The sequence below is a fragment of the Microtus oregoni genome, unplaced genomic scaffold (genome assembly GCF_018167655.1).
Source record: "Microtus oregoni isolate MIOR12 unplaced genomic scaffold, Mior012 000047F_ref0000412, whole genome shotgun sequence".
NCBI classification, from domain to species: domain Eukaryota; kingdom Metazoa; phylum Chordata; class Mammalia; order Rodentia; family Cricetidae; genus Microtus; species Microtus oregoni.
Window position 1 is genome coordinate 11,208,730 of NW_024543221.1, and position 16,149 is coordinate 11,224,878.

Here is a 16,149-nt window from a genome sequence, read left to right on the forward strand (position 1 = left end):
ACTAGGAGAGAACCACATGCCTGGCATGTAAGAGGCCGTGGTTTCGTTTCAGTACTGGGAGAAAGAGTGGATTTATCACTTATACCTTCTAAAGAGGAAAATTACCAATTCTTTTTCACTTTTTAGTTTTCATAATCCTTTTGACTAATTTTTTGTTTGACCTTTTACCTAAACTTTGGTGTCCATTTCACATTTTTGTCTTGACAAGATTAGTTATTAATTAGTAAGTGTAGGTGATATTTTCATTTGTGGTAGTTCAGATCTGTAAGTAGTCTCAAACACACACACACACACACACACACACACACACACAAGACAGTGTTCTTAGAGGAATTGCAGAGTTCATTTCTTCCAGCTACTGGTCCCAAAAGCTTCATCAGCCAGTCAATCAGTTTGTTGTAGCACGATTAAGAAAAACTGAGAGACAGAAATTGGGGTTCAACCTGAAGATCAGAAAAGCAAAACAGCCAGCCACTGGCTCTTACCTCTACCTCAGTCTGAACTGGCGATCCTGCCTCCAGGAATCCTCAGAATGAGACTGTGTGTGAGAGCTGTCTCCTCCCATTTTATATTCCTCTCTAGGGTTAAAGGAATGCACCATACTGCCCCATTTCTATGGCAAACTAGTGTGGCTACTGGGATTGAAGGTGTGTGTCACCACTGCCTGATCTGTAAGGCTGACCAATGTGGCTGTTTTACTCTGTGATCTTCAGGCAAGCTTTATTTATTAAAATACAAATGAAATATCACTATAATTTATAACCTTGCTTTTTTGTTGTTTTTTTGTAATGTGCAAGCACGATGCGCGCGTTTGTGTGTGGGTGTATGTGTGCGCATTGGTTTCTGTTTCACTATCAGACCATTGACTCCTTAACATTAAGCTCTGACCAATGGCACTGTAATTCCTACCTGAGGAAGGCTTTTCTTGACTAGCCTATTACAGCCCTCTTGAGCTTAACAGCGATAGACACTATTCCCGAGGGCCATAGGAGTGAAAAAACATTGTTTCAAAAGGACACACACACTAGAACAACTATTCACATTATGAGAGCTGTACAGGACAGAGTCATCTGAATGAGGTGGTTCACCTCGGAGCCTTGATTTACCACTTATTTATGTGTGCAAGTGGCTGCCGGAGCACAGAAAGCATTGAGGTGGGTGCTAAGATAATTTTCAGCCAGTGAATGAACACACACAGTCAGGGGGTCTGCACGGTGAGGATCAGTTAGCATGGCATCACAGCGCATAGTTATTTCTCAGTTCAACGTAAGGTGACTTAACTGTAGCACAAAGAACAGTTAGCACATCCTAGATCCAAGTAATGCAATGCAAAGCCATGAAGAATTCTCCGCTGAATGTCGAATGAGAGACTTGCTTTGTGGTCGCCTTCTTTCTTATTCCAATGTAGCAACATAAACTAACGATAGTATTGACGCAGCCTCATTTCAAATCCTCACCTCACTACTTTGCCCACCTTCCCACTCCTTTCTGTTCCTTATTGCTCTGTCTCATTTCCATTTGCGTGCTCTGTGCCATGCTCCTGCTTCTGTCACACTCAGGATGTAGCTTTCCTGTCCTCTGTTCTCTGTCAGATACTTGCTACCTTTACAAGAAGAGTTAGAAAAAAGCGGCCTTGTTTTTCCACTCCGACGCAGATGGTCTGACAAAGGCAATGACTCTTGGTAGTTGTGTGGGTAAGGAGAGGTCCAAGAAGGACACTCAGTTGAAAGAAAAAGGAGACATCTGTGTGTGTGTTTGTGATTGTCTGTTAGTGTCTATATATGTATATCTCTGCCTGATTTTCTATTTGTGTGCCTATCTGTATATGCTTTGTGTGTATGTGTATCTGTTAATGTGTATGTGTGTGTCTATGTGTTTGTCTGCTTCTGTGTCTGTGTTTATGCACATGTGTCTATGTGTGATCTTTCACCTTTGTGTGTCTGCACTAATGTGTCTCTGTGGTGCTGTGTGTGTATGCTTGTGTGTGTGTGTATACGCATGAGTTTAGATTCTAAGGTGTTGCCTCCTTGAACATCTTATGGCTTGACATTTTGCAAGTGTTTTAGTTTACAAGTGCCTTAATGAGCCATTGGTCATGGTTTAAGTAGTACTCCATTTGCTCTTAATGTTGAGGACACTGAAAGGACGAGTCTTAGGAGACTATTTCAGGCATTCCTAAAGGGGTGTGCCGGCAGAGATACTTCTGACCAGACACAATCAGCATCCACAGAAGAGAAGAACATGCAACTTCCTTTTGATCTGGGTTCCGTTTTGTTTGCATCGAAGCCATGAGCTACAAGTAACCCTCTATTGTCTTCCTGGTTGATGCCATCAGCTCTAAGCTTGTGTGCCATGGTTTTACATGTTGTACTCGGTGCTGTGACTGTCCTCTTCTGGGCCATTTTCTAATGGTGACAAATCAGGGAGTTGTACCTCAGTTTGGCCTAAGTCCCCGAATCTGAAATCCTGAAGGTAAGGAGCACTTCACACCATATCCAGAAGCTCTGTTCTTAACTGAGATGACATTGTTGAGTCATTACCCTAGAGTGACCTTACCTGTGACATTGATAGAAATCCCACAGAGCAGGGAAGAGGCTGTTAGAACTAGAGAGTGTCTCCGGGCAGGTGAGTGGCCCTTGCAGCTGCAGCCACTCTTACTGTGGGTTTTCAGTCTTCTGCCTTTTTTCAGCCTCCAGATACAAGCAGCATGTTTCTGCTCCAGGCCTTCTTCTAAGTGGTCTCCAAACATTTAGTTTCATGTATAACTTATGCATAACATAGCTCATGGTCCTTTTTATCTGAACTTCATTTCAAATGTTTGTTGACCTTGATTTGTGGTGTGTGTGTGTGTGTGTGTGTGTGTGTGTGTATGTGTGTGTCTGCCTGTCTTTCGGTGGTGGTGGTGGGGGGTTGGTAAACTGAGGTAGTTTCATGTTGAAGTCTTTGTGTGTATAAAGTGCATTATTGGAATAATTATCTTTTTTATACACTACCATTAAAAGCATGAATTCTGGGATATTCAGAAGAGGTAGAACACGGAGTACGGAGTCAGTTTCATCTCCTTTGTCCTCATCCTTCTGGTGGGCTGAAAACCTCCCAGACCAGATTGGTACAGCCGGTCGTCATAGTTGTAATTTAAAATCTAAGCTGTCGAACTTTGTTGTAATGTAGTTTATAGGTGTTTGAACTGCTTTAACACCAGCCCCAGGGAAACAGTCCCAGTAACTTTTATCTTAAAATGAGAAGTTAATTAACTACCATGAATCTAAGAGAAAGGAGGAGATTTTGTCATCTCACCTTGAGCTATCTGTGTCGCAAATGTTCGTTTATATGAAGACATGAAGGCACTAGACTTAGAAATGCCAAAGCAATTAATTTTTTTATTTTCAGAACCAATTTAGCGTTCGTGGTACGAAGTGTTTCTAAATTGAAACACTTTCAGATTAATGGACTTAAGATAAATGGTCACTATTTTCTATAAGTAGCAATAATGAGCTATGGCTTTAGCTACATATCATATACCAAATCTCATGTCCTATTTCATTGCCTCATTTATTCGTTCATTCGTTCAACAAATATTTATTGAGCACTAAAAGTGTTCCAGAACAGTACTAAGCCCTGGAGATGCTGATAAATTGAAAAACTGAAGCAAAGAGCCACTGTGAGCAAGGGCATGGTTCATATCCCCTGTAAAATGTTCTGTATGGCTGGGATATATAGAAGTAAAGAGATGAGACTATGGGCAGGAAGGAGCACAGCAAGTTATTAATGTAGAGGTGTAATCAAATTATGAAGGGCCATGATGGCCCAATGCAAGATTTTGAATTTTATTTCAAGCATAATAAAATTAGATTCATTTAAGAAAACTCATATTGACTACAGCTTAGAGTGGATTGGATCAGAGCAAGATTGCAGACAGGGAGACCATTTAGGAGACTGTGACAAGTGAGAAAAACCATAGTCTGGACTAGGAGGGTGGTGATCTGAGTGGAAATAAGTCAATACTTAAGAGGAATTTGTGTGGCTACAACATCCCTGGATACTGGGTCTTAACCAAAGTCTGGGCCATCTAGAAGGTGGCCAGATTAGCATTCAGTCCTCAGTGGAACTGTTCAGAACAGTTAACAGTTATCCTTCAGAAGTTACTGGTACTCTCCGCCATACACAGGACAGCCAGACAGCCAGGCTCCTTAACCGTGACCATGACAACTGCTGTTCCCAGGCCATGTTCTCAGCACTTGCGGTGTCAGTCTCACAGTGCTGCCTAAGCATTTCCCCGGTTCATCTCTAACACCGCCGCCTGGCAGTTAATTGCCACCAATGTCTGTGTTATGGGTGGAGGCTAGACCATAGAACAGTAAAGGACCCTGCCTGAGCTCGCGATGGCTCTGTCATTGAAACAAAGGAGCTCAAGGGTGGAGCACAAGTCTGTCCCATGTTAGTGCTTGTAAGTTTCTTTCTCTGCTTGGGTTGATTTTTGATAAGGTGTGCATTGGTGAGATTAGCCTTGCATATACATAATCATGTCTAAAAGTAAATTAAGCTATGCTTTCAGTGAACACATGATGAAGAGAATTGGCTGGGTTTTTTTTTTCTCATCTACTTTATTTCTAGTTAATTTAGAGTAAAGCAGCGATGAAGAGATATGGATGGCTAGACATTTGGAGGAAGTACATGCATATATATCTCCAAGGCAGTCATGTTTTAGAGAACACTTTCTTGTGCGTACATAAGAAACAGTATCAGCTTTTTCATATCGGCCTCAAAACTATCACAGCTGAACCTGACAGTTACAACCTGTTAGACAGCAGAAGGTGTTGTCACCACAGCAGATCACAGCCGAACCTGACTGTTAGACAGCAGAGGGTATTGTCACTCCGTAGTAGGGAACACACCTGAGCTCTAGTCTTGGCATTCCAGGCCATGTGCTAACTGTCACTGCAGTTGTCAAGGACAGATTGCCCCCTGGCCAGCATTTTTGCACCAGTAACAGTGGCATCATTAGCAAAGAAAGTCATGCCACCAGGCATACCAGTGTCCCTGTGATTACAAAGTGTTTTCCTTATTACAAACTAATATAACACAAATATTTTTGTTTCTACAACTTTGTCTTGACACTTTGTATAGCATCAGCTTCTGAGAGATAACCGAGCGGAAAGGGGACACAAGAAAAACTGCTCCGTGAAAACAGCCAGCAGGTAAGCATTCAAGACTCTCTCCATTCTCACGGGCTCAGTGCCCTTCAGTACATCCGTGAAGCCTGGTGAATTGTGGATTGTTTATCAGAACCCATTTCAAGCCTTCCAGTGATGAAGATGAAGATGCCATTTTGGTTATATTATTTTATAAAGATGCCAGTTTGGTCATATTCTTTTATAAAGATGTCATGTGGGTATATTCCTTTAAAGCTGGTAAAATGCAAGGTAATAGTTTTTTTTTTCTAAAAGTGCTTTTTTTAACCTTTTCATCTTAAGTTACATAAGTGATCTGTTTGTCTTCTTTTCTAATGCAGAGGATTTTCTGCAGTTTGCTTTTGACAGTGTGTTTTCAAATGTGCTTCAGGTGTTTATGAAGATTTCATTTTCACTTAGACACCAGTGGCTTTCTTTCTTGCCTAAATATTGATCAGAATGACTGCCAGATCTACTCAGGGCAGTGCAGGCTCACTTGGGGAGAATCATTGGCCTGTGGGCATGGTGATTGTCTTGATCATGTTATTTGATTGGGAAGTCCCAGCTGAAAGTGGATAATATTAGTCCTTGGGTTTAAAACCTCACTTCATGAAAAAGAAGAAGATGAGTTGAGCACAAATATGCATTGATTAATTCTTTGCTCTTGACTGTGGGTATGATGTGACCATTTGCTTCAGGTTCTTACTGTGTAGATGTATCAGTATTAATGACTGTAACCCGAACTTGTGATTCAAGTAAACCCTTTCCCTTCTGGTTGTTTTTGCTGGGTGTTCAGCACAAATACAAGTGCAAGGGCCAAGACCAAGAGACCAGCTTTCTAGAGTAATCCTAGACAGGAGAGTACAGCTGGTCTCGGTAGTCGGGAAGAGTTCTCCCTTTCAGTCTTTCTGTTCCACAAAAAAAAAAGGTGTAAATTCTGCCTGGATGAGGCAGAATTTACCATCAACCTTGGACTTAATAGTTATTTCTCAGAAACCTAAAGCTTTATCTGTGAAAGAACAAATGCAAAATGAAACCTTTATCAGACCTGAGAACTGTTCTTCCCAAGACCTCATGAGGACGGCAAGGTACTCCACTGACTGGGACAAAATAAAAAGACTCGACTTGGAGAGCAGGTGTGACATTTAGCCCATCAGTAGAGATTGTGTTTAATATCACTGGGCCTGGGGTCTATCTGCCAGCATCACTATGTAGACAGGAAGAAGAAGGCTGACTCCCCATTTCCTTCATTTCTTTGCTCACTGTAAGAAGTGACCTGTGTACTGTCATCAGACACTGTCTTCTGTGTCACTTTATGTGTCTTCCTTTCTCTAGGCCACATAAATACAATGCCTTTGCCTTACTGTACCACAAGCATTCCTGGCACCTTGGGTGTCTACAGTTGGTGCTCAGAATAGCTGTAGAATGCATTGAAAGCTGAGCCTAAGGAGTGGATATACTCATGGGATTAGCATGCCTGACTGCAGCCCAGTGTCCCCATTCTCTAGTTGGGTGATTCTGAGCAAATACTGGTTTTCTGTTGTTCCCATGTATAAAATGCAAAAGCAGCAGCATCCACTCTGTAGCATTGTTGTATAGATAGACAAACGCGCCTGTAAGGTCTCAAGCACTGGCTTCTGTAACTCTCATATTGCCATTGACTTTCTTACCTGCATGTTTCCTACATGCTTGCTGAATTGTATTTTTCAATCATATAATTCTCACACATAGTTAACAGTATTAAATTCTCTGTAAGAAAAATAACGTACAGAAGGGCCCATCACCATCTTGTCCTGTTCTCTGTATTTACTCTCTGAACACTTTAACTTTTAGCTTTTCCTTTTGCTCTTGGCCTCAATGTAGCCATATTGCATGGTTATATGACCACTTCTTTAGTGTTTTCAATTATACTGCATACTGACTCTCCTTTGGCTGTGATTCCTATGTCCCCATACGTAGCCATGTCTGGTTCTTTATCTTTTCCTCCCGCACTGAATATCTGTTGTCATTAGGAGAATATGCGTGTAGCTGTTAGCCATTCGTGTATAACTTTCGCTTGTGGTGATCATGGATCTGCTTTCCACTTGCTTTATTTCCTTTTTTTTTTTTTTTTTTTTTTGCCCCAATCCATCAATAATCTGTCCCTGGAATTGTAGGTGCTGGTTTGTTGACGTTCTGTAATGCCGGCCTGGCCTGATGTGTGGCCTGTGCAGCACCCTTACTCCTCACTGGCCCCGCAGACTTCTTCGCCTGTCTCCCATAGACTTCTGTTCTCAGGGTCCCATGGCATTATTTTCTCTGAGCTCTCAGGGCAAGAAAGCAGGTGTTCAATCAGAGATTTTGTGTCTGCAAATCCCTTCATAGTTTTATCACATTGCTCAGTTTTCCTGAAAATTGAACTCTTGTTTGGAGGTCATTTTTCCTTAGAATTTTCACACCCCCACCATCTTTAAGTAATTTTTTTTAGTAATTGCATTTCTTGCTTCTAGCTTCTATCATTTGGGTATTGGAGAACCTTTAGTTCTCCATTTTTAAGCCCTTCCTTCTCTCTCTCCCTTCCCTTCTCCCATCCCTGTCTATTTTTCACGTACATACATGACATTTCTATGTTAGAAATACAAAATTATACAACCTATACAGCCATGCAACAGGTACAAATTCAAACATAAGCTGTGTTCTTGGGACACTGCTGGTCAATTTTCTCAATATTTTAACCCAAATCTTTAAATGATTTTTTAAAACTTCTGTACTCTTATTTCCAGACCACTCTTTTTGAGCATTATCCCATATTTCCTCTTGATTAACGGCTGTGCTATGTGTCCTTTTTGCCCTGGTGCCATAGGCTGTGTTCGGTACTGGGCAACTTGGAAAGGTGAAATAAGATTGAAGCTTCAATTTTGTTCTGAATCTTATTAAATGCAACATGAAAATCTTCACCTTCCAATTCATATATATTATTCTACATTCCTCTCCTGAAACCCATTTTCTTTCTTAGTATTTTAATATTATCTTGACTTTTCTTAACCCTTTTGGATGAGTGACTGCACTTGCCTTTTTCAACTTGGGGAAAAACATAAAGGTTGGAGGAGAGAGCAGTAGTATTGCACTGAGTCATTGCATCGGGGACCATTTACTCCCAGAATATCCCAAGCAAGTGCAGAGGCGTGAGTTTCTAGGTGCTCTGCTGGAGTGAGTCAAGGCTGAGATGCTGACGTGTTTAACTGTAGCACACCCTTAAAGTGGGCTTTGTTCACAGATGCTCTGAGCACATGACCAAGCACTGTGAAGGAGGGTAGCACAACTCCCCCGGGCACCTTGGGGAATTTTAAGAATCTTCCTGGCAGAGCTTTAGTTGTATATTTACCAATGCTACTAACTACAGAACATTTCAGTGGTACGTTACGCTCTTTACATTAATGTAAATATAGCAGTATTGTCTGTCTACCAACATGAGGCAGTGCTGTGTCTAACATACAAAGAGAAGAAAAAGACAATATATAAGATCTCCTTAAACACACCCCATTTTAATATTTTCAGTCACATGCTCATTTGCTTTTGAGAGAGGGTCTCACACTGTAGCACAGGCTGGTCTCAAACTCTCAATGATCCCCTGGCTTCAGTCATTTCTATACAGTTTCTCTTGTGTTCTGTGAACTGTCCTGTATGTCTGCATGTTCATCAAAGTGACAGACTTCTGAATTTCTTAGCTTGCTTCAGTACTTCTGGCATCTCTGCCGTGCTTACTTACCATTCGCGATGCTTGTCATATAATATATCATCCTGTTATATCCTAGTGGTTATTAATAAAATAACAACAGGCCGCATTAGCACTTACACTTACTATAAATGAAATTATAGACTCATTGATTGCCGGTATAGTTGATGTCTTTCCTCTAACCTGTCTGTCAGCTGGTTGCTTCGTGTTGTTTCTCAGAGAGCCCTATCATACAGCAGATGTGTTCACATAGTGAGTAATGTGAACCCTTTCCTTACAGCATCACCCTTGGGTGCTCATTGGGTGGTTTTCTCAGGATTCTCCTTGCAGTGATTGAAGCTGCACAACCTTCTAGTGTTTTTTCATGTTGCTTGTCTTTTATTGATTCTTCTCATTTTTTAGGTCTTGTGGCCATAACATAGGACTTTGGTCTCCTTTGGGGTAGAGGGTGTTGTTTGCTTTTGGAGACAGTCACACTGTTTTGCCCAGGTGTTTTGCCTAGCTCCTGGGTGCACTCTCTTCACTGAGCACTGTGTAGCTCGGACTCCTGGTCCACTCTCCCAGCCGTCACTGTAGAGTTCTGTGTTCCTTCCATTCTGCGTTGCTTCAGTGTTTACTCTCCATTTCCTACCATGAATTTCACCCTAATTTTGTTGTATTTTTTTCTTGTCTAATGTTTAATGAGTACCAGGTTTTTGTGCCATTTGGTCATTTTTACTTACCTCAAAATCTTAAAGAATACAAGTGGAAACTCTAGAAAATAAAAGTTTCTCTCAAAACATAGTTAAATAAAAACACATTTAAATGTTACTTTTGGAACTACTTATCACTTTCAGATTTTAATCATTAGCAGACATGATGTCAAGTAATCTGCCCTTCAAAGTGAGAACCAAACTAAATCCTTGGACATTGTACCTGAGAGTTTTGTTCTGTTGTTGTGAGATAGGATGTTAGCAAGCAGCCGAGGCTGTCCTGGTCAGAGCCGTCTTGCTTCAGCTTCCACAGTGCTGAGTAACAGGCAGACACCACCATGTCTAACTCCTGTGTGACTTTTAGAACAGGAACAGCATCTACATTGTTCTTGGCCTATTCCAGAGCTGTGTAACTCTAGTTTGGGTACTACCTCATCTGGAGCCAATGAGACAGGGTCGTTCAACCAGTTCCTTTATCTGGGGGTGTTTCAACCCACGTACCATCTACAGTTACCTGCAGAGGGAGGGGCTGTCAGTGCACAGCCAGTGGGAAATGCCTTGCGTGTTCCGGTCTTACATTTCCGCATTCAGGTGACAGATTGTGCTCCTTAAGATTTAAGCAAATCCTAAAATTTGCATCTTTAAAAATAAATCTTTCCCCATGACATCTTGATGGGAGCATCTCTCACTTAAAGTTACAAGTAAGTATTTTCATAATTCTGTAAAAACTTGAAAAGGTCAGTTATCACCTTCCCAAACTAAAAGCCAGCTAGTTCATAGGCATAAAGGGATGCCTGGTACCCAGTCATGTGTCATCCTGGGACAAGTGTCCCCCACCCATGTTTATACTGGTGACGTGTTTTCAACTTGACAGTCCATGAACAACTTGAGAACTTGAGGCAGCTCAACTCAGCTGTTTTCATCAAGAAGTTTCCCTTCGTCCCTGGAGGTTCTTGTGGTGATATAGAATTTCCCCTCTTCCTTACCAGACTCTTAGAAAATTTGTTTTTTGTCATATACTCGTAAAGAGGACCTAGGCAGACTATCTAATACTTTGAGGTATTATTTGAAATCAAGTAAAAGTCTATTTGTTGGTGATAGTATTAAATTCTGTTAATTTCTGTGATATCTTTTCACTTCATCCCTAAAAGTATCTTTTTCATTTATTTTATGCACATGGTTTGATATCACTTGCATACTGTGTGATCTGATTCCTGATATTATCTGCTCATCAGAGGAGAAAGTGGATTGATTGATTGATTGATTGATTGATTGATTGATTTTTTGCTTTACTCTTGCTGGGTTGATTAAAATAAAAATCTAGTAAAACAGAAAAGAGTAGATTTAATCTGAGAAACAGTAGATCCTGTTATATATTCCCATTTCTCTCAGAGGGGTTCCTGTACTCATTCATGTCTTCCTCCTTCCATCACAATGAAAAGAGTGCCCTGTTTGTCCCATTGTGGAAGGCATTCATTTCCACGTGCTGGCACTTGTCACCATTTTTGTCACAGATACGATAGAATTACAGCTGCTTTTTATTTGATTTTCTAAAGATCCAAAGATGTTCAAGGATTCAGTCTTCCCCATGCTGTCATTTGCCGTTTGGAAAGGAGACCTAATTTGCAACAGATACAAAACTATTTGTCATTTTGCAGCTTTGCCAAAAATAAATGAAAGTATTAACAGCTCCATCTCTGCGCAGCTGTTAATAAATGGGAGGAAAACTGCTCATTAGAAACTGCATAAGGACGTGGACTGTGTGTGTGTCGCTGCCTTTCCCAGAAACATACACAAAATTGCATATATCAGCAAAGCCACGTGGTGAGGAGACACCGCCTGGCCTGTCTTCTGGGGTCTTTAGCATCTTCAACAGACCTGTCCTTGTCACACTGGAGCTGTAACCATTTAACACTGTACTTTTAAAGTAAGTTATGCAGGTTGACATTTTATATGGCCACAGAGTGACTCAAGACCACCTTTAAACACTGACTTTAAAATGTTATAGTTCTTTATGACCTCTTCTTCCCAAATTGAGAACTAGGGTGAGACTTGATTTGAGGTGAACAGCTTTGCTTAGCTCTCCATGGGAAGAGACTCTCGAGTGATTCCCATTCATTTCTATGTGTGCATGGCCAAGCTAATAGAAGACACTCACATGTTCACTTTAATTAGAATGTATGCATTCCATATTTGTTTAATTGGAATACATTTAATTATATATGTGCCCTAATTAAAAAGAACATTTGAATAACTTCGAGGGCTAGAGATAGTTAGAGCAGAATAATTGGAAACTTCCCACATATGTGATATAAAATGGCTTTTAAGGGGTTTAATTTTCCCATTCTACACTCTGCGATCAAATTATTGTATTTTATAAAACCACACTGGGCACAAATTGCCAGTGCTCGTGGCTCCTGTCCTTTGGCATCCTGAAATTCTAACCTTCCTTGCCAAGATTTTAAAAGAATGATTGGAGAGGGTTATTTTAAGTTATGATTATACCAAATAAATTAGTCACTAGTCAGTTTAAATTTTGAGCTGTTGCTCTTTGGTTAGAGATGAGGGACCCGCAAAGAATGAGATAGTTTACCAACTGAAAATACCTTCTTTATCCTTGTATAGTCAATAAAAATCCACTCTCCTTTGGTGTAACTCTGATCACCTAGTAACCTCTTTTTCCCACAGGTGAGCTAGATGTTTTCAAATGCTTAGACTTGAGCACAAGCTCTGTCCCCAAGGATGGCGGTTGGAGGTGGTGTGGTCACTAATGACGGAAAATTGTTAGCATGTGTGAGCTGTTCCAGCGACCCTTAACTGAAATAAATGGGTGGTCTGGAGTGTATTTCTTTAAGGGCAGGTGTCTGTTTCACAGTTGGCACTCTCCAAATTGGCCCAGTTATTAAGTGGGCACGGACACAGCTCTAACCTTTAGCTCCCAGAGATGAGTCCCCTAGGAAATGATTAAGGTGCACCTGCAGAGCTGGATCCCAACAGCTTGTGTCACTCCTGCAGCCTGCCTTGTAACTTCATTAGGGAGCCTTTGGGGATGGCGATGCACTGTGCTCCTGTGCCAAAATCTTCCCCAAACAAGCAGTCAGCCCTAAGTCATTAAAGGGAGAGGTACTGGAATGTTGCTGCTTCAGTTTATGTCTTACGGAAAGTCAGGATAAAGTCGGTGTGTCTGGTGACTGGCTTAGTGGAGTGCCAGCATGTGGAGCGGTTCATTTCATATTCCTACCTACTGAAGTCTTCCACCACCCGATCACAGTAGAACAGAAATCCTCCAGGATAAATCGTAATGCCCATGTATCTGTAAGTAAAATATTTTACTTACTAATATAAAACAGTCAAATATTAAGCACTTAATTGCCATTTTACCATTTTTCAGTTATAAGATCAATGCAAAATTAATTTAAAAATAATATGAAGCTTGTTTATATAGTTGTTGGTCTGTTTTTTAATCAAATTTGTTTTATATCCAGTACTTTTTTTTTCTCTTAGGGAATAAATACTTTTGTCATTCCATATTGATTTTGTTTGTATACCAGGCTACAGATTGGAATTTACCTTTGTTTATTTCATATATTTCCGATCAATTCCGTCTCATGCCCAATTATGTTACACTAAATTAACATAATTCAACAGATGTTGATATTTAAATGTTTTCTGGCATTCAAATCTTGGACAGCTGTATTAGAGCTTGGGGAAAAGGCAAACATTTAGAGTTAAATGCTGAACATATGCTTAAATTACTAATTAGAGAGATGGAATGAAAACTACGTGTTCTCCTTCCTGAGGACAATAAGCCTTAGATAAAGGTTTGTGTCATTTTTTTTAACAGCAATTACAATATGGGGCATGCTCCCAAACTAGAGGACACAGGCAGGCTTCATAGATAACTTAATTAAATTTCAAATTTAGTTCCTAAAAACTATGAATTATGTTTCACTGGGTCTGGAAGGAGCTATAGTGATTTCTACTTATAAACTTAAGAACCATAAAATAAAAATGTTTCCTGGGCTAAAAACCATTTTCAGTGTATTATCATGAAAAAAATGTTTATATATGGAGAAATGCTAAGAAAAGTCGAAATTCGCTGGAGAGATGGCTCAGAAGTTAAGAGCACCAAGTGCTCTTCCAGAGGTCCTGAGTTCAATTCCCAGCAACCACATGGTAACTCACAATCTTCTTTAATGAGATCTGGTGCCCTCTTCTGTCATGCAGGCATACATGCAGGTAGAACACTGTACACATAATACATGGATGGATGGATGGATAGATAGATGATAGATAGATAGATAGATAGATAGATAGATAGATAGAATTAAAACTGTTTCAGGAGAAAAGTCAAAATTCCTATCAGTCTATCAGCTATCTTAGAGAAGTTAACAATGTATACATAGGATAATGAATGAAACCGAAAATTCACCCAGGAAGTACAAATAGCCACCACATCAAAACGTGTTCAACATCTTTAGCCGTCAGAAAGAAATGTAAAACAAATCTTCACTAAACGTGCTCCTACTTCCATGTCTTTTTAAAATACGGACTCCACCAATAGGACAAAAACGTGCCCTTTTAATACTTGTGCTTCCTAGCTCTATTTTCTATACTGGTGTTATTTCATTCTTTATTAAACTTTTGTGTCTGTGTACCCTTGGTAGACATAGAAGCTCATGCCTTCACTTGGCTTTTGTGGATGATACTGATAAGCTTAGGGGTCTGTGTATCCTGTGGTGTACTGACTTGGTTTCCTTTGTGTATGTGCCCCAGAGTGGACTAACTGGGTTCATCTATTTTTAGCTTTTTGAGGAACCTCCATAGTGATTTCCATAGTGTCTGTACAAATTTATATTTCTACCAATAATGTATTAGGGCTCTCCTCTCTGCCATCCTTATCAGCATGAGTTGCCATTTGTTTTCTTCCTGACAGCCGATCTGACTGTGGTAAGCTGGAATTTCAGTGAAGTCTTGTTTACATTTTTCTGAGGGCTAAGGATGTCAAACATGTTTTCATGTGTTGACCATTTGTACTTGCTTGGAATTCAATCCCTTAGTCCATTTGTTGATCCGATTATTTGACAGAAGGACTCACAGTAGCATCACACTTGTTTTAACAGTAGCAGTAACTACCATGGGTGAATACCTCCCATGCATTCCCTTGATGGTTTTATTCTTTAATGTTTTTAATTCCCTTATACTTACAAATTCTCCTTCCTTACATGTCCTGTTTTCTTTGAATTTTTTATTTTTATTTTTTGTTGTTGTTGCTGTTGTTGAAGAAGTCAAATTGTACCTGCTACTGAGGTTTTGGAAAGAGCTCAATGATTTCTGTTTCTTGCCTTTTGGCATGAACTTGGTAAATAAAATCTAAGTGCCCAAGATGAAAGGGAAGGCAAATCAGCTGTCCTAAGCAGGCCCAGCGCTGAGGAATGCTTTATGTGTCATTCTGTGTCCTCCTTTGTCCCCTGTGTTCTTGTAACTGGCATTTAGATTTGGGGGCTCATTTCCCTCGGTTTCTCTGCTGTCTTATTCTGTGTAACAAAGGGGTACATGTCTATGCTGCCATGCTTTCAGCTCTTTGTGTGCTGCATTGGCCATGGTGATCCCTGCCACATGGTGGATGAAGGATGGCAAAGTGGTGATACTTCTCTTGTTTTGTTTTTCCATGTAGGATTACTTCTGTTAACAGTTTCTCTTCTCCCACCACTTGAACACTGTATGGTGTAGATAACAAAGAGAAAGCCTGATGAATGCCTGTCTGGCCTTTAGCCTCAGTTTGCAGGGCTGAGCCTGTTAGTTAGACACAGCTGGTGTGTTCTGTCCTTCAGGTGTTATCCTAATTAGGTCTTGCTACAGTTGCTGCACTTGGAGCAAATGTTTCCATTGACTCCAAAGTGTTTATTTACTACTAGTTTTGTTCTTTCCATGTGGAAACCGTTTAGATTGTCAGGACACCATTTTGTTTCTGGGTCTTTTCGAGGAAAACAATTAGGATTTCTCTTTCCTTCTCTGTGTTTTCCTGGCAGAACGTGTGGATCATAATGATAATTCTAACTTAAATTCAGAACATCATTCTGTGGACTTCCCTTCATCTGTTTTTGAACAAAATTAAAGGTGTTCCATCTCAAGGGCATGGGAATTTATATTTACATGACAATACCAAGAACTGCCTCAAAATCCCAATACCCTTGTGACTGTGGGTAAAAACTAGACAGTAAAATAGTTATTCTCCCTTTTCCTTTTGCACATAGAAAATATTTCACTGAAAATACCATTTCTCTATGCTGAAAGTAAGTAAAACTATTTTCCACCTGTAAAGATTTTGCTGTGAAGAGGAGCGGCGGGGCTGCTTCCTGCCACCCGGCTAGCTTTACCCGAAATAATTACACGGAAACAGTATTCTTTTAAACACTGCTTGTCCCATTAGTTTTAACCTCTTATTGGCTAACTCTTACATATTTATCTAACCCATTTCTAATATTCTGTGTAGCACCACGAGCTGGCTTACCAGGAAAGATCTTAACCTGCATCTGTCTGGAGTGGGAAAATCATGGCGACTGCTTGA

The 16,149-nt window shown here is 40.3% G+C and overlaps 1 protein-coding gene across 4 annotated transcripts in view; it reads left to right on the top strand.

Moving 5' to 3' along the window:
• Positions 1-16,149, top strand: part of Gpatch2 (G-patch domain containing 2) — a 152,599-nt gene that overhangs the window by 108,510 nt on the left and 27,940 nt on the right. For all 4 annotated transcript variants that reach the window (XR_005972622.1, XM_041635349.1, XM_041635346.1 and 1 more), the window contains exon 8: positions 5,128-5,198. Coding sequence is in view for 3 of the 4 variants with exons in the window: in XM_041635349.1 (XP_041491283.1) it covers positions 5,128-5,198 (71 nt within the window). In the remaining variant the exon portion in view is untranslated. The remainder of the gene's footprint in view (positions 1-5,127; positions 5,199-16,149) is intronic.